The sequence below is a fragment of the Crotalus tigris genome, unplaced genomic scaffold (genome assembly GCF_016545835.1).
Source record: "Crotalus tigris isolate CLP2741 ecotype Arizona unplaced genomic scaffold, ASM1654583v1 scf7180000017744.3724543626:3957646, whole genome shotgun sequence".
NCBI lineage: Eukaryota > Metazoa > Chordata > Lepidosauria > Squamata > Viperidae > Crotalus > Crotalus tigris.
The window spans coordinates 3,409,692-3,431,402 of record NW_024096611.1 but is presented as its reverse complement, the minus strand read 5'-3'; the positions used below and the strand labels follow the sequence as shown (position 1 = coordinate 3,431,402).

The following is a 21,711-nucleotide window of genomic DNA, read 5'->3' as shown; positions in this document are numbered from 1 at the left end:
GGTATGATGGGCTAGTTTTATACCTTAAGGTTCAATTTACATCTCAGGATAATCAATTATTTTAAAATCATGGTTTGTGGAATAAGCCACAATCACTTGTGGATACTTTCTTTGATATTTATAAGCTTTAAAGTTCCATACGACTTTATATAGGTAGATAGGGAGGGAGAGGGAGAAAGGGAGAGGGAGGGAGGGAGGGAGGGAGGGAGGGAGGGAAAGGGAGCTAGAATATTATAATGAAATACTCCAGCTTCAAGTATAAGATTTATTTCTAAAAATACTTCAGGTGTTGCGTTACTTATATGCTGCAGCATTCTTAAAAAAATAAAATAGAAAGGGGGTGCTACTTTTTATGGAATTTGAGACAAAAGGCAGGACTTCAGGTGGTTGAAAGCATCTAGGGAAACAAGAAGGAAGAATATTGTTAGAGAATTTTAACTTTTCTATTGGTGAAAAATAAATCAGAAGCTCTTACAGTTGACTGCATTTAGCTGATTCAAATAACTTTATATTTATATAAAAATATTTACAATACCATTCTTCTTTACAGCAACATAGCTTAATTGAAGACTTCTTACAGAGAGACCAGAGACAGACCTTGAGACTGGAAATCCAGCTCCTAACTCAAGACTCTTTTTGCACAGACTCAGTAGCACTTTCTTCCCATTGGCTGACTGAGTTACCACATGACTCTTCCTGTTCATGAATATTCCAACAAATACAAATTCACCCATTTGTTTTCCAATAAATGCATGTTTTGTTTCTTGCCATCTCCTCCCTTGTAGCCATTTTATTGATGTGCCTATAACACAATATACTTCTAAAATTTGTGTGTCTGTAACCTTTAACTGGGTTAAACAGTACAACATAGGGCAACAATTTTTGAACCAAGGTACCTCAAATGTACTAACTTACAGAATGCATCCAAAAACTGGAACTCATGACTGCTGTGAGATTGAAATTTGGCAAAATTGTGGTCCCTTCAATGGCTCTGCCTGCAAGTACAGTAGACCAGTCTGACTCTAGCCCTCCAGAGACTAGGTAGAGGGTGGTGATGACCCTCACCATTGGCTGCCAGAGAGTGGTCAGCTGTGGTCAGGCTGTCAGGATATTGAAAGTTGCTCCTGCTTCCATTGCTTTTTTGCCCTTCGTCACTGTGTTTTTCTGTTTAGGTAAGAAAATATTTCTGAAATGATGACCCAATGAGTCACAGGCTGTTATATTCTAAATTCTAATATTATGGATTTGGTTTTTTGTATTATAAGAGCTATTTTACTGAATAGATTTATTTGCAGGATTATAAATCTCTTTGCTTCACTAGCATGTTTTCCAACTGATTTTTTTAAAAAAAAATCTTGAATTTTGCTGGATTGCAATTTAAATTATCCTCAAACAGCATGGGAATGATAGGAACTGTGGTTATTATCCAGTATTGAGTATACAAGAAAGATTGATCAAATCCAAATAACAGTTCCTAATCTTGCCTACAGATGGGCATGAAATAATTAACAGAACAAAATCTATTTATTAATAGTACTGTTTATGATACAAATATATGTCAAATACTACCTAAATGCATTGCCCACCTTCAGATTTTAAGATCAATATATGGATGAACTACTCAGTCATATACATTACATAGGATTATTTGATATTGGGAGAGGATACCACATCTGGTCTTCAGATGAATTCTGTTATAAATTTTGAAATATGTAAAAGACACAATACTCTCTACCTTGCCTGATTATGTTACTTTGCTATCAGACAGTTCAGTATTGGACAAAGTATTTAGCATTATACCAGCATGCAATCACTGTCTAGTGGTTTTTCCTCAATGTTTCTGAAGGGACCAGAATATAGTCTTTTGTGTATTATTTATTTATTTATTTATGAGACTTATATACTGCTTTAAGTGCAAGCACTCTCTAAGCGGTGTACACCAGTAAGCAATGTATATATATATATATATATATATATATATATATATATATATATATATATATATATTTACATTGCCCCCAACAATCTGGGTCCTCATTTTACCTACCCCGGAAGGATGGAAGGATGGAAGGCTGAGTCAACCTTGAGCCGGTGAGATTTGAACCACTGACCTGCTGAACACAGTCAGCTAAAGTGGCCTGCAGTACTGCACTCTAACTGCTGCGCCACCTCGGCTCTTATGTATGGCCCAGCTATTGTTCATTCTTTTCTGCTTGCTTTCTGTACCTCGCTTTGATGTAACTTAAAATTGTGCTGACCAAAGAGAAAAAGTTTAGCTGTAACTTTAAGTGTATTGCTCAAAGAGAAAAAGCCCAGGGCTGCATGCCAGCAATTGTGTATTCGGAGCATAGAGTTGTAACAAGCTGTGATTAACTTGATAGATAAGGAAATGTTGTATTCAGACGAAAAAGAAATCTTTAGCTGCGCAGAAACTATTAGTGTGAAAAAGTACATTAGCTATAAAAGGGAAAAACTTTTTGATTAGTGTATGTGTGCCTTTTCTCCTCTGTCTCGCTGTGTCAGGGATAGGAAATTGGAAGCACTTGGCTTCCATAAAAATTAATAAATGAAAAAACATAAATACAAGAATAACTATGATTACAGTCTTGCACATTGTCACCTAAAATTCAGTCCAGTTAAAATACATTATCTTTACTGGTAAGTGTGCCTAGATAGGCTTGCTTATTGGTTTTTAAACAATGATTATCAATACATTAATTTTAATGGAAATGTCAAGTAAATACGCTATCCTGGTTAAAAGTTACATTAGCTACTTTAAAACGTCTAATATTGGCACTTTATTTCTAAATCTAATTTTAAAATAATTGTAGAATCTAATTCAGTCACAGTGGCCTAACATTTTCTTTTAGAGAAACAAGAGTCAGGAAGTAGCACTGAGATAACTGAAATACCACTGTTTCTTTTTTCATCTACACACAAAAGAATGTCAACAAGCAAAATTATTTCATTGCTAAAGAGCTAGAAAACGTACTTATTGTACATATGTGCTTATTTAACAATTCAATACAATTCTGTGAAAATTTGCATATAATATCTTGTTTCTTAGAGTACAAATGAATTGGAAAAAAACTTCATGTAGTCAAATATTAGTTTTCAGAATTTATAATAAGCCACTTTACAGCAAGAAGAGGAAACTTGATATCTATGGATTTAACAATTGTATCATTGGCAGGGACCTCTACATCAACTCATCCAAATAACTGATGTTAAACTTAAATACCTACAGTCAGTCCATCAGCTCACCAATCAAGTGATGTGTCAAGGGAATTGTCTTAGTGCCTGAAGGCTGTTTGGGTCTGAATGGGGAGGAACAGGTTTAAATTAAACCATAAGGTGACTGAGTGCTTTTGGATGCGAGAATCTCCATAATTAATTCTGAATGGGGTGGCAATACTTTGTGCACAATTTGGGGGTTCTCCTTTCTGAAGAGCAGATGGCAGCTAGCCAGGAAGACCTTTTCACAGATTAATCTGTGTGTTCTTTCCTGAATTGAGAGTCCATTTTTAATATAATTAATAATGATGCTATACGTGGATTACTGTAACATGCTCTATACATGGCTGTCCTTGAAGACCACATGGAAGCTACAGCTGGTCCAGAATGCAATGGCATGAACACTTATGTGGCCATACTAAGTTGTGCTCATAACACCTGCTATATGAGTTGCACTGGTTGCAGCGGGCTTTTCAGTGCAATTCATAGTGTCAGGAATAATTTACAAAGTCCTCATGGTATAGAACCTGGTTATGTCAGGGAGGATCTCTCTACCATTTCTGCCCACTTCTTAAGATTTAACAACATGAGTATGGTTCATTAAGCAATCCATAAATTAAGCCGTTTGATAGGACCTAGGAAACACACCTTCTTTGTCAGAGTGCCTGTCCTTGGGAATGGTATTTCCTCAAATGTTCAAATTGGCCCAACTCATAACAGTTTTAAATGATCTTTGAGAACCTGGTTTATTCCTGAACTTCTAGGATAGGTCAGGGTGGGCTCATCTGGCATTCTGTTGGGTATGTATGTTTTCCTCTGTTATGTTTGCTATTGTCTAGTTTTTAAGTATTGTATCTGTTTTTAATCTGTATGCCTCCCAAAGTTAATTAAAGCAGCATTATAATTCTAAATAGATAAATTTGTCCATGTGGGATGGTTAATTATGGTGTATGTGCATGTCAGACATACCGTATAGACAAAGAAGATCTAATGAGGGTGAGTACTTGCATACTGCATCTGCTAGTATGTATGGGGTTACTCAGAAGGCTGCATACTGGTTACTCTTGGTCACATAACTAAAAGGAAGAGGATTTAGAATGTTTTCAACATTCAATTAAAAATCTAATTGCCTTTCCCATTGAAAAGACTAGGGTAGGGGTGACGTGTTGTGACGTATCACGACTTTTTTTTCCATTATTGGCAATAGGGTGGGCACGGTTTTGCCATGATGCATCCGGCCCGCGGGCCAGCAGTTTGACACCCCTGGATTAGGGGAGACTTTTTCTAGATTTTTTTTTCACAGGCCCTGGCCAGGTGTGGCACATTTTAAACAAAATATCTCTTTTGCCAGTTTCTCTCCCAACACCAGATTTGGTTATATTCTGTTCTGTTTTTTGAAATATTCCTACTGATAGTGTAGAGTCCCACATTGCATAATTTCTTTTGAATATTATGTTAGTTTAGAAAAAAAAATAAAGAGTGGTAGCTGCATCTCCATGTCTGTCTAGACAAGAAAGAACAGAAAAAGGAGCAGTGGCAGAGTCAGCAGGAGCAACAAACTGAAATAGCAAAGAACATCTTGTGATGCCACAGAACGGTAATTTAATTAGTTAGTTTTTTAGTAATTAGGCATTTTGTGATTTCCCATACCCATTATAGCAGCCATTTCATTAGAATGAATTTAATTTGCTCATAAAATGCAAACCAGGAAGATCTAGAGAAAAAAAGTATAACAAGGAAGCATCACTTTAGTACTTCGAACTTTTCATTGCCTGTAACAAATATAGCTAGTCAAAAGAAAAGAAATTACATACTGTAGTCAAATAACTGGATAACTGGAGTTGTTCTCTTTATCTTTTCCAAAAACATATATTTCAGTAGAAAGAGTCAGATTGATACTGGACCTATCCTGGCAACATCAATGGAATTAGATGTAGTCCTGAACATTCATGTGGCAGGATTCATACTGAGGCTATTTGGTAGTTATGATTTTATTCTGGAATTTGCTTCAGGGAATCTTGTCTCACTGTTGCATTGGTGAAGACCTTCCTTTTGGAAGGGAGCATCCAGACAGAATTACTTTTTTGCTGCTATAATGGTTGGATTATATTTTCTCATTTTGACTGATGTTGTAAGCTTTCTAGAACTCCCAAGAGGATAGTAAAATATGTTTTAAATTACAAGTGATGAAGGTGGTTGTCTATACATCTTTTATATCTAAGGAGCCTGTAACTAAGAACTATAATTGAGAATTTTGACAGCTAGTTTAAGCAAATGCACATTACTAGTTCTGAAGCATTTTCAGTGCCATCAGGTTACAATTATGTAGCAAACTGTAAAAAGAATCATTTCAAGAGCAGATTTATCTATAAACAAAGAGCAAGTCTAGGAATTAAAAAAAAAAAGGATTCCTTTTCCTGGCAAATTCCCTTGTGTCTCATCAACTATGAAAAAAGTTAGCAGGATGACAGTTTATTTATGCATATTTCAGGGAAATTTTTTTTTGTTTATGTTATTCCTTACACAACTTTGAGACACCACAGCACTGCCGAAACCCAGCAAGCAGCAAATCTCGTACCGCCTGTCTATATACCATCTATTATTTGGTCCGAGATGTCGCAACTTTATGAGAATTTTATTGACTTTAAATTCAAGGAGTAAAAAAGGGGAGAGGCGGCAAACATCTTAAAGCACGGAAGAGAAAAAGAAGAATCTGGCCTGAGCCCGAAATCAAGCCTTTCTAAGGTATAAGTCGGCTCGACTTGATTCCTATCGTATTATTAGGCAGTGGGGGGGGCTCTAAACGGTGGAGGGTCGCGATTCATCCTGAAAAAAACCCCGCCCCAATGCTCTCTGGATCGGGCGCAGCCGCCCCTGGATTCAGCGCAGGCCTCCTCAGCGGGTACCGAAGCGCTGGGAGGAGGTGGTCTCGGCGACCGCTAAACAGCCCATCCCTAGCAGGGGAGGGGTTGGAGAAGCTGGGAAGCAGAAAATGGTTGAGGGCTGCGCCTGCCCTCGACATCAAGCCGTTAGAGCTATTTGGCTGGGAGGGGAAGCGAGCCGAGTGGGCAGCGGACCAGCGCTCCCTGCCGGGACTGTCCTCCTGCTCCCGTCATAGGGCTTGTTATTCTGTAGGCAGCGGCGACTGAGGCTGCATGAAGCCTCCCTAAGACGTCAGGCCGGCAGCCGCGTCCGCCTCGATAACATGCAGTTGCGGGAGGAGGAAGAGGAGGAGCAGGCCAAGGTGTGAGGAGGAGCCGCGGCGGGTTCTGCTTTTTGTTTGTTTTGGTTTCGGACGTGTTTGTCTTTTCCGCCCTTTTCGTGCTTTGGGCTCGCCTCGCAGTAGGAGGAAAATGGAGTCCTTCCCCAGTAGCGGTGAGTAAAAGCAGTACTTTTTCTGGCCTTCCTGCGTGCCAGCGGTAACCTGACTCCTCCAAGCTGCTGCTGGGGAACCTCTAGGTACGGCAGGAACCTCCCGGCCCTCAAGCGGCCGTTCGAGAGAGGCCGCGGCCCGGCTCTAAACTTCCTGAAACCTCAAGGCCGCGCGGAGTCTCCCTGCCTCCCCCCGTCCCTCCCCCAGGGTCTGTTGGGGCGAAGGTGGCCGCGCCGCGCCGCCCCGTACCAACGCGACCCTTCCCCATAGAAAGTCTTGAAGGTAAGGTTGCTATTATATGGTGACAGCCTGGGAGTCGCCGGTGGAAAGCTTGGGGGAAGGACGTCTCTTCGTCTTCCAAAAAGGTCTCACAGGTCGAGCAATAAGTTTTCACGGATCGCATATGGCTTCCTGAGAGAATAAACCCGACCCCTAAGGTGGATACGCCAGTTTGGTGGTGCGGGGCACAGCAAATAATTTCTGAGAGGGAACTACCGTGTAAAAAGAGCACATGCTGATAATTGCATCCAGATATTAGCCTTTTACAAGCGCTCTAGAATTGGAGTGACTTTGAAATGCAGAGAAACCCTCCTTTGGAGAGGAGGAGGGAATCTCTGTCAACACCTGTCTTTGGCTGGCAGCCAACTGCATCTAAAGTGATGTAAATTCTTTCTGAGTTACTGGGGATTTTTCCTTAAATATTTTCTTTCCTCTTTATTGGGTTCTACAGTTAAGCTTTTCTAGGTCTGACTGGATGTGTCCTTAAGCCGATTGGAAAATGAATTGCCTCTTGAAACTGGGCCAAGAGAAGGTTCTCCATTCCCAAGCATGAATTTTAATTCAAAGATGATGGGTACTGTTGTTTAGGAAATATCAACAGAACAATTCTCATTTGGCTTATGATGATAGAAATAACAAGAACAGTTTGAATTCTTTGTGCAAGGTTTTGAACTTATATTTATTTTATGATTAGTGAAGATTTCATAGGGATTCAGTTCAATAATTAGAACATGTAAAGCTTTTTTATATGATTACGTCTGATGATGGATTTACAATCCATGTTATTTCATATAGAGTTTAATTACCATATATAATTCAATTATAGAATGCAACTGATATTTCAAAATGCCAGCAGTTTAGAGTGAAAAAATAACTGGAATGTTGAAACTGGAAACATGGAAATATCATTTAGTGCTAATCAATGAATCAAAGCTTTTGTTCATAAAGGAGAGGTTTTGTAAACATACAAAAATATCTCCTAGAGGATATTTTAGAGGAGATATTCCAGTAAGAAAACAACCAAGCTCGGCACCAAGAACCTCTAATTTCAACCCAGAGCTACAAATATTCCCTTTTATTGATAATTTACTAAGACATTTTTCAGAAATCTCATTTTTTAGTGATCAGAAAAGATTGAAGAAAGAAGTAGTGGGGAAAATAATTCTATTGTCCTATTTACAATTTATTTATGAAATTATTTAAAATTATGTGTATTTTTTATTTTTGTTTCTTACAGCAAGCAGTGAATATTGGTTCCATTATTAACCAATCTCTGTTGCATATCTTTCTCTTTTTTGTTGCCAGGTACATCCTTAAATACATTTTTTGATTGTTTACTCATTTCTAGATTTTAAGAAGCTTTAGTTGATGTCAGCATCTGGCTAATCACTTGGATTAGAAACTAAGCAGGGTTGGTTGGCTAAACACTTGGATTAGAAACTAAATAGTGTTGAGCGAAGTATCTATTAGGATGGTAGTCTTCATGGGAATTCTGATCTATATACTAGATTGGGAAATCTGGAAAAAAATGCCAGTAAAAGAAAAAAGGCAGACTAAGGAATCTACATGGAAATACTGATGAACTCACTTCAAGGAAGATGCAGTGATCTTTACTATGAAGCATTAAAGTTTGATTAATTAAATCCAGATTTTCAGTGGTGCTTGAATTAGTAAAGGAGATTTAGAGAACAGACTATTCTTCTTTGGATAAAATTGTAATCCATAAATAGTTTTTTATTTGTTGATTGTAAAGGATGTCTAGGTCTTTATCTTTGAGAAACAAGTAAGTTCTGATCTCCAGCCAGGGCTGAGTAATCTCCTTTTCACTACTACTTTGTGATATATTCTGTGAACCTATTGAGCCCGAGGAAAAACATTGCAAGATTTTTTTAATGAGTCATACAACTTGAAATCATTTATTGTAACTGTTGCAAAAATAGTGTATATGTTAATTCAAGAACAATGAAGTTATCTGGAATTAAAGGGTTTAGTATATGTTGAGGTAAGAATCAGGATTTGCATGAAATAAAATTTACATAAGTACATTTATATAGATAATATTCTTGCAACAATTATACATTGATCTAATTAGATCAGAGTAGCAAAATTTTCTCTTGTCCAGAATTACAATCAGAGGATTGAGAGTAATTTTATAGACCATTCAATTCAACCATCTGCCCCAGTATTCCTAAGAGGTAGCCATACAAGCCCCTATCTGAAATTTCCTGGGTGGGAAAGATTACCTATGGAAATCTGCCTAATATTCAGCCTGAGCCTCACTTCTTTTAATTTCACCCTGTTATCTTTTTGTCCTTATTTTCAACTGAGAATAGCCTTTGAATATGATAGTCTTTTAGGCACTATATATTCACTGTCATATGTTCCTTGTTGTTTTAATGACTTCTTGTTAGCCTTTCAGAGCCCTTAACATCTTGGTACCTCTACACTGAATCTGTTTAGCTTTTCCCTATTCCTTTTAAAGTGTGATGTCCTGAACTGATTACACAATACAATAATCCATCTGATCCTGGAGTTCAAATCTCCAGGATCAGATGGATTATACCCCAAGGTTCTCAAGGAACTGGCAGATGTGATCTCGGAACCACTGAACTATATTTTTCAACTATATTTTTCCCCTGGAGCACAGGGGAACTATCGGAGGACTGGAAAAGAGCTGATGTAGTTCCCATCTTCAAAAAAGGAAAAAAAATGGACCCAGGAAATTACAGACCTATCAGACTCAATACCTGGGAAGATTCTGGAAAAGATAATCAAACAACGAATCAGCGAACATCTAGAGGCAAACAAAGTCATTACTAAAAGCCAGCATGGGTTTGTCAAAAATAGATCATGCCAGACAAATCTTTTTGCATTCTTTGACCAAGTGACAAAATTAGTGGATCAGAGGAATGCTATGGACATAATTTACTTGGACTTCAGTAAGGCATTTGATAAAGTAGGTCATAATCTACTACTTGATAAGATAGAAAAATGTGGGGTAGACAGCATCACCACCAGATGGATCTGTATCTGGCTGACCGGCCATACACAGCGAGTGGTCCTCAATGGAACCGCATCTCCATTGAGGGAAGTGTGTAGTGGGGTGCCCCAGGGTTCTGTTCTGGGCCCAGTGCTCTTCAACATCTTCATCAACGATTTGGATGAGGGGATAGATGGGGAACTCATCAAATTTGCAGACGACACCAAAGTGGCAGGAATAGCCAACACTCCAGAAGACAGGCTTAAGATACAGGAGGATCTGGACAGACTTGAACACTGGGTGCTATCTAACAAAATGAAATTCAATGGTGAAAAAAGCAAGGTTCTACATTGAGGCAAGAAAAACCAAATGTACAAGTACAGCATAGGTGGCACCTTGCTCAATAGTAGTAACTGTGAGAGGGACCTCGGAGTCCTAGTGGACAATCACCTAAATATGAGCCAGCAGTGTGCTGCAGCTGCCAAAAAGGCCAACACAGTGCTAGGCTACATTAACAGGGATAGAATCAAAATCACGTGACGTGTTAATACCACTTTACAATGCCTTGGTAAGGCCACACTTGGAATACTGCATCCAGTTTTGGTCACCACGATATAAAAAAGATGTTGAGACTCTAGAAAGAGTACAGAGAAGAGCAACAAAGATGATTAGGGGACTGGAGGCTAAAACATATAAGGAACGGTTGCTGGAATTGGGTATGTCTAGTTTAATGAAGAGAAGGACGAGGGGGGACATGATAGCAGTATTCCAATATCTCAGGGCTGCCACAAAGAAGAGGGAGTCAAGCTATTTTCCAAGGCACCTGAAGGCAGGACAAGAAGCAACAGATGGAAACTAATCAAGGAGAGAAGCAACCTAGAACTAAGGAGAAACTTCCTGACAGTTAGAACAATTAACCTGCCTCCAGAAGCAGTGAATGCTCCAACACTGGAAGTTTTTAAGAAGAGACTGGACAGCCATTTGTCTGAAATGGCATAGGCTTTCCTGCCTTAACAGGAGGTTTGACTAGATAACCTCCAAGGTCCCTTCCAACTTTATTATTATTATTATTATGGATCATCGCACAGTCAGCCAGATGTTCAGACTGGATTTGGCATTTTGTCTACCTATCGAGTCCTTACCCAGGACCTGGGATAGGCAGATGTGGATGTTTGATGGTATTACAGGTATCGTCGCAGGATGGAAGCAGTTCCTAGTAAGGCCGCCTTTTGCAATTGACTAATACTGAATTTGTCAATGCCGATGGTGCAACCTAGAACTAAGGAGAAACTTCCTGACAGAACAATTAACCAGTGGAACAACCTGCCTCCAGAAGCGGTGAATGCTCCAACACTGAAAGTTTTTAGGAAGAGACTGGACAACCATTTGTCCGAAATGGTATAGGCTTTCCTGCCTGAGCAGGGGGTTGGACTAGATGACCTCCAAGATCCCTTCCAATTTTTTATTTTTATTATTGTTATTGTTATTATTATATCGGAGGTGTTCAATATATATGAAATACATCTTTTATTGAAAAAAGCTCATTTTAAAATACAGCAAAAAGCTCACTTCATAGTCTTAAATGACATTCCATGGATTTATCAAGATAGAACATTCAAACTCATTCAAAATAACTGTTATGCCAAATTACTATTTTAATTTGAAGATTTCAAATTTTGTGGTACTTAGAGAAGACCTTTTTGTTTTTAGAAGTACTAAGGGAACGCTATTTTTTTCTGTCTTTTTTTCCCTTATGGCAAAAATGTGGATCAAAATACTTCCCAAACCTGGTAATTAAAGTCATGAAAAAACTGATTAGTGTGAATCTGTGTTGAGCTCTTGGAAATAGATTTGTAATTTGGCAAATGCCTCTTTTCCGAGCTCTTCTGGGTATTCATAATCCTACTTAAATTTTCAAATCTTGTTTGTAAAATGTATGTAAAAGCTGAACTCTTAGATTGCGTCTAGACAAACACTTTAGCTTACAAGCTCCACTTACAATGAAGCTTGTAGTTTTAAAAATAAAGCCAATGCTTTATTTATAAACTAAGTAAATATGTGTTGGCTTAGGGACCCATAAAGCTATATTTAAAGGCTCACAGAAAGAAGGTGAAGAAATAGTTTGTCTTTTAGCATCAGGTTTCTTTGAGAAATATTTTCTAAAAATCATGCTAGATTTCTTTTTAGACTTTTTAAAAAGATCCCTTTGGCATTTTCTGAAAGCTAGTCTTGAAGAAGCTTTTATTCATAATTGATTTTTTAATGCTATGTTTCAAGAGGCTGATGATTGGATCCTCTGCCTTTTGCTTACTCAGGATATGATTGCTGCCCTTTGAGTGCAGTATTATTAATGGGTTTTGAAGATGAACTCCCAAGACTGCCTTGCTCATTATATGTTCACAGAATTTCAAAGAATAGATGTAAGATATAGAGAATATTTTTGAATGTTTCCTATTAATATATATTGTAAGATATATATAAAACAATTTTTCCATCTGCCCCCTAGCCACAAATCAATTCAGTTAGCTCAGGTAATTGGTTCTTTCTAATATCTTGCTATAATTCTCCATAAGCAATATGAACAGAGAATGCAATGAGCATTTAGATAAGTGATGGCGAACCTTTTAGAGACCGAGTGCCCAAACTGCAACCCAAAACCCACTTATGCATCGTTGGCTGCTGGGTGGGTGTGGCCCATTGGGTGGGCGTGGCTGCGGTGGTAACGGCAGACTTGGTGGGACTAAAAAGTTCAATCAATCAATTCCAACTTTGCAAGATCTTTTTTTTCCCCGCGAGAAGTTGAAATTGACTGATTGATTGAACCTTTTTTTTTTTTTGCACACGGCGGCAGAGGCCTAAAGCAAAAAGGTTTTATAAAACCCAGCTGAAGGCCTAGGACTGGGATGAAGGTGCGCGTGTCCACAGAGAGGGCTCTGGAATGAAGACTTAGATAATTACAGGCACCCTAAGGTCACTGAGCTTTTGGGATGAAATGCAAATACAATAGTTTCATAAATGCAAACTGAAGTTTAGTTTTATGGTTGTTTAAAAGGATGAACCATATTATCTATTGAAAGGATGGTATAACAACTGATTTATTTGTTAGATTTCTATCCAAACTTGTGAGTGAAAGGAAACCAAAATATGGGTTGTTTGTTAAGTTGCAGATAATTAAATGTGCAACCTTGCTTTCATGCAACTGCTGTTTGACATGTTAAATATTTAAATTGAAAATGTGATTTTTCTATTCAGTTCTCTCAGTTTCTGGCACAATAGAACTTTGATTCTAGAGCAGACATGTCAAACACAAGGCCCGGGGACCGGATGTGGCCCGCGAAGTGGTTTCATGTGGCCCGTGAAACCATCCTGGAAACAGTGAGGGAATGGCCCCCACTGCCTTGGCCCTGGCCCAGGCCGGCCGGGAGTCAATGTACAATTTTGTGGTGGCCATCTATGCTGAAACGCAGTCAGTCTTAACTCCACAAGGCTGTCTGGAAACAGCGAGGAACCAGCCCCTGCCGCATCGTCCCCATCCCCTGGGTGCATGCTGGGGAGGTGTCACACTTTGTGAGGAATGAAGAAATGCACCATTGCCTGGAAGTGGCCAGCAAATGGTCCTCGCCTACTTCACATATCAGGCTTTATGGGCTCCGGGGGAGGGTTTTGGCCATGCCTTGGCCCTTGCCCTGGTCCCACCCCCTTCTGCCAGAGATCCTCAGATTTATCCCACTCCTGTCCAGGCCCCCACAGGCACCCCTGACGCGAATGATGTAGAGCTGGCCATGCCCACCCAGTAGGCACACCCATTCCAGCCATGCCCACCCAGTAGGCTGTGCCCATCCTGGCCACACCTACCTGGCCCCCCTGAGGACAACTGCAATGCTGATGCGGCCTTCAATGAAATTGAGTTTGACACTCCTGTTCTAGAGGTACAGAAAAATATTCTGGAAGTTGGCTTCTCAATTGGAATATAAGAAAATTTATTTTTTCATCTGATGGTCAGAAAAGCAGATGTGAAAACCAAAGTGGTACAAAGATTTAGACTTTTTTTAAAAAATGTCTAAAAATATTTATTTTTATTGTGAACTTGTTTAAAACATCCTTTGTTTGTTGCACATTAAGCAAAGTTGGATATTTCAGCTGAACAAATTGGGCAACGTATGACCAGCTTCTTAGCATGTGTATAGAAATTCTATAATGGAAAATTGCTGCATTCCCCCCTTTAAAAAAATTAAAAAAGCTGATTTGCCAAAATCCTGTTGAGATACTTAGAAAAGTATGCCACTAAAGCTGGCCATGCATATCCCCCATATCTTTGTATATATTATTTCTTAAATCTTGATTTTGCTATATTGAATAGCATGGAATACAATATGGTTGTGTATTTATTTTCTCATATGTGAGTTGAACTCTTAGAATTATAATTTCTGACATTAGCTGTCATAAGTAGGTGCTCAGATGATGATGTGATGTACAGGTGCATTTGTATCCCACCAATTTAATTAGTTTTCTTGAATCATTCCCTTAACATTAGGGAATTTTGGAGTCAGATATGAAAGACCAATTCCAAATGTGAAAATCCAATTAAACTGATTTATTATTAAACAACATATACACAGGAATCGTCTCAATTAACGGTTATTACCTGCTTGAAGTTAGATAAGGGTACACAGAAATTGAGGGGGGACAGGATGCACTTAATCCAATTGTGGCTACATAAGAATTCTAGGCAGATCCCTCTTTTACTTCTACCCCCAGGTTCTGTCATTCCGCTTAACATTTGATTTCAAATCAAAAGGGTATGTTTTAGACAATATAAATTAAAAGCTTGCATTTAAATAAGAGAAATAGGTGATTTTGTAATACTGTGTCCAGTTCTAAATATAAATTAAGCATTCACAGATTTGAGCACACTTGGAGAAGATATTTGTATAAGGAACAACTGAAAGATTGAAGATTGTTCAGCCTTAAAAAGAGGAGCTGAAAGTGAGATATGTTAGTGTCCTCTAAATATTTTAACAGCTATCATGAAGATAATGAAGCAAAATCGTTTTCAAGGTCAGAATTAGAATCCCGGAGGGGAACTGCAAAAGAAACAGATTTTGATAAAACATTAAGGAAATGTCTTAAAGGTCAGAACAATTATCAGGGAAACAGACTACTATTTTGTATGATGGGTTTTTGCTGTCTAGCAGTCTTAAGCAGCTGTTGAACGAGAAACAGGGCCGAATAAAAAAGGTACCTTTTTACTATAATTTTCTTATTTTATAAAGTTATAATGTGTGCTTACATTTCTGTTGGGAAACCAGAAATACTCCTGTGATTCAAGGAAAGCAAATGGTCACTGATACTCTAATATGGGCTTTCACAGCCAACATTTGTTGGGCAGCGTTGGGCTTTTGGGTTTAGTGAATGTGATAGTCTAGACCAGGGGTCCCCAACCCCCGGTCCATGGACCGGTACCAGTCTGTGGCATGCCAGCAACCGGTCCGCACAAACAAGCAGAGCCCCATGGGATACAGGCAGCACACATAACCACACACTCTCCGATCCGTGGAAAAACCTTTTTCTATGGAACCAGTTCCTGATGCCCAAAAGGTTGGGTCCTCTGGTCTAGACAACAGATTTTCTGATATTTTGTTGACAACTGTGGCTAATTTCTGCTTAGTAGCCATGGTCTGTGTAGCAGATAACCTTGCCTCTGAAAATCCCCAACCATAGTTGCCAGCTAAATGTATGTTGTTTAGACATACTCACTTAAACCTGAAGCCTAACTCTACACAAAAAATGGTGATTGTTTCAATTTGGAATTAAAAATTTGGTTTCACATTAAATTTCTAATGCTTAACCAATTGGTAATCCATATGTTGTCCTTCCTTTCTCAGAATAAAATTAGTCCATCAAGAACTGAGATTAAGCCTCTATGTAAATGCCATTCCAAACCTTCCTGATGGTCAGGTTGCTTGAAGACATTTTTATAATCTTAAAATAAAGCTTTGAAAAGAGATTTGAAGCATTTTCAGCTTTACTATGACTGTAGGCAATAACCACATCAAGCAACGCGTGGGAAGGTTAGAAGGGAGAGTAGAATGTGTGCCTTGTTTCATTTTCACTCACATGCAGTGACCCACTTGTACAAGGCCTATATTTCCTGTTCTTTACTAAATTGTTTTTCATTTCTTTGAAAAAAGCATTATTTACAGTCTTGCGTAAGGAATTGTTAGAATAAATATCATACTTAATTTTATATGTACTGTATTTGTTTTTATTTAAATTGCTATTATACATACCATTGAGTCGGTACATATGCTACTCAAAGTCTGTCATTATTGGAGAAGTCTATGAGCCCAGTTAGTAAGGAGGGGGGGAGGGGAAGTAAGGAATTAAGCAATTTAGTCACAGTCCCCTAATCATGAATCTATAGAAGGTGAACCATACCTTTATCTAGAAATTTTTAAGCAAATTTAATCTAGTTATTTTCAGTGAATTGAATAATTTTTTGACCTGTACACGGAGCTTATTTTAGTTGTGATGGTCTTTTCATTTTACAGCAGGATTATGCAGATTTCACCACTAGTGGTGTTTCTGTCATGCTTGTGGAGAATGTTGTAAGTTGTTCTTCCAAAACATCTGGAGAGTACTACTGGCATGTTTAGGAAAATTGTTCTAGTCTGCTACTGGAAGAATTGCGTTCTAATGCACATTGATTTTTTTAAATAATTCATACTTATAAATATGGCAGACTGCTTAATGCATAACTGAAGCAGGTATCTTAGCAATTGCCTACAGTGAAGTTATCTGTTGATATGCTATGGGGAAAATCCATATGTCATTCTTAATAAAGTTGGAAGAGTTCAGATGTATAAATACAAATGTAATCCAGTACTGTATTTGATGAATGCTTGCTGTTTGTTACTCTTATTTTTAAATTTTACATTAAAGCACTATGCTTGTTAAAGACAGAAAACTCCAATGAAATTTGGAAGGTAATTTATATTTAGAAGGGAATAGAAAATTGTTTTTTGTCAACTTGATAAGGCCAAAACTCCTTCAGCATGAGCTAAATCAATGCATTTTGGAGGGAGGACATTCATGAAAAATGTCAGTAGATGCAGAGTTATGACCAGAATTTGCTTATGTATTTCTAGTGATTGCAGTTTCTTAGTTGTATAAACTGTATCTGATCTTAGTGATATATTTTAAAAGAAAATATATTGTGTTTTAGTGAGGATATTTGAAGCAAGCTGTACTGAATTAGGAATATGTTTTCTGCAATTTCCTTAAAGCCAGAGAAGTATGGTGACGGAAGAGACTTTTGGCATTGGTGAAATTCAATGATCCACTTATCTTTTTGCTAGCTCTTTTTAAAAAATTATTCTTAAGGAAGTCTATAAATCTGTATGTGAGGGAACATTAACGGGGGGCTCTGGACTAGATAACCCCCACTTTGCAAATAGATTTCTATTCATGTAATGTTAGGTCCATTCCAGATTATATGATCTCTCTAATCTTATCTCTGATCATTCATTTTGATTATGAAGAAATCACCAAAGCATTTTGATTCCTCCATTTGTTCAGCAGGTATTGCAGCAGCTATATGAGTTGTTACTTTACAGATACATTGCAAATGAGAACTATAATATGAACCCCAATTTTTATCAGCTATATGTAAAATAATCAAAAACCCAACCATAACTATTTCAATTTTTGTGTAACATGTTGCTTTTGTGTTTCTTAGATCGAGTTCAGTTACCTAGAAACATGATTGAAAACAGCATGTTTGAGGAAGAACCTGATGTGGTTGACTTGGCGAAAGAGCCCAGCTTGCATCCTTTGGAGCCCGATGAGGTAGAATATGAACCAAGAAGTTCTCGTCTACTTGTACGTGGTCTTGGAGATCATGAAATGGATGAGGATGAAGAGGATTATGAATCGTCATCAGCCAAACTTCTGGGAATGTCTTTCATGAATAGAAGTACTGGTCTGCGAAGTAATATGGCTGGTTATAGGCAACGTTCAGATGGATCATGTTCTGCTCCATCTGTAAGGACTACAATAATCTGTGCAGTTGTTCTTGTGATTGCTGTCTCCGTAATAATGGCAATCTATCTTCTCCCCAAGTGCACTTTTACCAAAGAAGGTTGTCACAAAAAAAACCACACAATGGAAGATATATATCCTTTGGCAACTAACGGAAAACCTTTTCCATGGGCTCATTTTAGGCTTCCCAGTGCTATTGTTCCAAAACATTATGATATTATTCTGCAGCCAAATCTAACCACAATGAGATTAACAGGTTCTGTTCTAATAACTGTGGAGGTTATCCAGATTACTATGCATATTATACTTCACAGTTCAAAGCTTAATATTACCAAGGTAACACTTGCTTCATTGGGTTCAAGCCTGCCCAAACCAGCCAATTTCCTGGAATATCCAATGAATGACCAGATTGCAATTATAGCTCCGGAAGCTCTTCTTGCAGGACATAAATATAAGATCGGCATAGAGTATTCCTCTAATTTATCAGACACTTACTCTGGCTTTTACAAAATTGCCTTTAAGAATAACAGCGCAACAAGGTAAGCTTAAAACTAATTTATTTATATCTTAACTGAAAAAAAATATGTGCATGTATTGAGGGGTACACAATCTGAGGCCTTGGGGCTGCAACTTTTGAAAGCCTTATACCTAAATCCTGGAGAGGTTTGCTGCTAAAATTTAAATTTTAGGTTTGGGGGTCTGGTTGTGTCTACAGCCGTGGCAAAAGCAGATGAGTGATGACAGACTGCCTGCTCGTAGAGTGTGCAGTGGTGTCAAGGCCAGCAATAAGTGATTGATAAGTGTCAGCACTTTGCGCAGGGGGTGGACTCTTCAGAGGCAGTAGAAACACGTGATGACCGCAATCCAATGCTCAGCCCACTAAATGGTGGCCAGGAAATATGAGGCATCAGATTGAAGCCTGTATTTCGTCCTGTGTTATGCAGCGGGACTTGTTGGCCTGCTTCACTGCCTAAGGCACGCAGTGTCTATCAATTGAGCCAAGCTCCTCTTGACCGTATGGCATCCAGGGGAAGGGGCCTCTGCTCCCTGTGCCCTGATACCTGGGGAGAGATGGGTACCTGGGTATGCAGGCCATCCAAGATGGCGGCCACTCCCCTTTCAACTCCCTTGTAGGATTGCCAAGAGGGCAGGACGAATTTCAAGGGAGAAAAACTGAAGAAAAAAGAGTAGGCCTGAAGCCTAAAGAGAAGGAATGCCGCCCCCACACACGCCTGTTGACTCCGTTGAATGGTGGCAGCGGAAGCCACGCAGTTCAAAATGGCCACGCCGATCGAAGGCTGTAACAGCTGTCAGAAAGTCAGCAGGCAGTCACGTGCACTAACCACGGGAGTCCGGAGGAGCCGCAGGGCTGAAGAAAAGCTTAAACAAGGAACCGCACACCAACGAAGCTGGCTGATTAAGCCACAGCGGATCGCCATGCAGCTTCCAAAATGGCGGCCGCAATGTTCCGGCTGCAAGGGAAAGGCACCCGAATCCTCAGAGGAGCCAGAAACGAAGGTGGCTATCCGAGGCCTCTGTAAAAGACCAGAAGCTGAGGAGGGGGGGGGGTTCCCAACTGCAGTGCTGATCCCATAATCACATTCAGAAACAGTTTTTGTTAACGCCTCTGTTTTTGTCTTGGAATTGCTAATTTTTTTTTACCTCCATCCCTGGCATACCACTTAACAATCAACAGAAGAATCCAGCTGGAAAAAGGTTGCACATCTCTGATGTACTGTAACCCCGTTTTCTTCCTGTTGATTTATTTTCAGATTTCTCTAGCAAAGTATCTGGCTTCCTGATTAGCACATAAAATAGCTAAAATAATTATATTCATCTTTAGAGATTAGTTTAATATTATCTATATTGCTGAATATTACAGAACCCTATTGTAGAAATAAAGCACTATTCTTTATTTAGAATCAGAACATCATCCTGGTATCTGAAATGCTCACTTGGCATGCAAAAAAGCCCCCAATTTAAATCTGTGTATTTTCACAGAAGCTTCTTGCTTTAAATCCAGAAAGACTTCCACCAATCAGTACTAATAGTATTGGACCAAGCACAGCATGTTTATGGCTGGACCCTATGGCCAAGTGATATTGGGCCATTGATTTGGATGATATTGGCAGTGTGTGACAGTCTGATGAATAATAAAGAGTGAAGTCATATAAAATGTAATTGACTGAAAGGAGGGGTTAAATGCTTCATTTTTCTTTCACCAACCTATTTGGCATTCCACCTGACTGAGAATAAGTGAATCCCCTTACTCCTTGGCTAGTATTGGCATAAAGAAGCTTAGCAAATGGAGAAATGGCTCCCATCTAGCCTGTGTTTTACTTTGGTAGGAATTCTGTACCTTTGTCTGCACTATTTATGAACATGAGCAACAACTGACACCAGGCAGACTGAAAATGGGTGCACATGTACATAGTGATATGAACGTAATGGTAAATTTTGAACACAATGGATTGAATAAATGTACCAGGCCTAGTTTTCAGATAATTATATGCAAAAAATACCTGAATAATAATAATTTTTTTTTTGCTAATATAAACATTATTTTTTGAACACATAGATTGCCTTGTAAAATTTCAGGACTACAGGAACTAAGGATAAATATTTTTTTTTCCTAGTTGTAGATGTTATACAGAAAACTTAATTTTAAAATGTAGCCATATATATAATTGTTACTATCAGTATGGCTAATGCCAAATGCAATTTGCTTATCTTAATTGTTTGGGAAATCCAATGCATTATAAAATGGATTAAGTTATAGCAGGTAAAAGATTAAAATGTATTGTAAGTATAAGGGTAACTTGGAAAGATACTTTTAAATCTCTTGGATGAACTGTTATGAAGGCCACATCTTTGTAAAAATTCCCTGTTCACTATATAACTTAATACTCATATGGATTCAGTATCCTTGAAATCTTTCAAGATTCTTGATGGGGTAGCATTTTACTTTTCTTAAACAATTAAAGTAATATGGTTAGGATTATATTTTTCTTTGTATATTTTATTTCTCAAGTATGTAATGTATTTAAATTAAAAAGAAATAAGATTTGAATGTATTTCTTTTTATCAGTTGGCTTGCAGCAACTCAGTTTGAGCCTTTGTCAGCAAGAGCAGCATTCCCTTGCTTTGATGAACCAGCATTCAAAGCCAATTTTCAAGTCAAAATCAACAGAGAACATCAACACATTGCTCTGTCAAATATGCCAAAGGTATATAGCTATCCATATTTTTATTGTTTGATGTATACAGTTTCATGCTTATAGCGTGTGTCCCAGAACAGGAAAATTGTGTTACTTGGTAAAGAACCATTTTATGAATTTATGTATCTGTTAGTTACATTTTTGTATTGCCACAATAAAAAAGATAAATGTAGCTTTAGAAGATAAGAAAAACTAAAAAGTTGAATTAGTCTACTTTCCACTTTCCCTTGGAGGCTAGCTTGATTGCAGTGGGAATCCCACACATAGGATATAAAGGCAGTATGTATCTTCTTTTTGTCAACAGAAACAGAAATTGCATTTTGTAACTGACTGCATTTCAGTGGACTGATTTTTAATTACTGCAAGGCCTAGAAAAAATGGTAGGGTGGTTGCAGAGATATTCTGCTAAATGGAAGGACATGGTAATATTTTTTCCCAAAAAGGTGGCTGGCAGACCTGCAAAATTAGTTTTCAGGATCAGAGGAAAGATGGATGATCAATAAAAGGGTGAGTTTTGACTATTGCAACCTTTTTTTTCAAGCCTGACATCTGTTCATGTTAGCTGAGCCAAATAAGGTCCCACTAAA

The 21,711-nt window shown here is 38.4% G+C and overlaps 1 protein-coding gene across 4 annotated transcripts in view; it reads left to right on the top strand.

Moving 5' to 3' along the window:
- Nucleotides 1-5,836: 5,836 nt before the first annotated feature.
- The window catches only part of LOC120306715 (leucyl and cystinyl aminopeptidase), a 47,563-nt gene continuing 31,688 nt past the window's right edge, over nucleotides 5,837-21,711 (top strand). The window contains exons 1-3 of one of the 4 annotated variants that reach the window (XM_039340413.1): nucleotides 5,837-5,979; nucleotides 17,605-18,445; nucleotides 20,995-21,133. In XM_039340413.1, the coding sequence (XP_039196347.1) occupies nucleotides 17,628-18,445; nucleotides 20,995-21,133 (957 nt within the window). In that variant the 5' untranslated portion in view covers nucleotides 5,837-5,979; nucleotides 17,605-17,627. Of the gene's footprint in view, nucleotides 5,980-6,193; nucleotides 6,610-6,761; nucleotides 6,890-17,604; nucleotides 18,446-20,994; nucleotides 21,134-21,711 lie in introns of those variants that run through there. The other 3 variants (XM_039340412.1, XM_039340411.1, XM_039340414.1) reach the window with 3 other exon arrangements.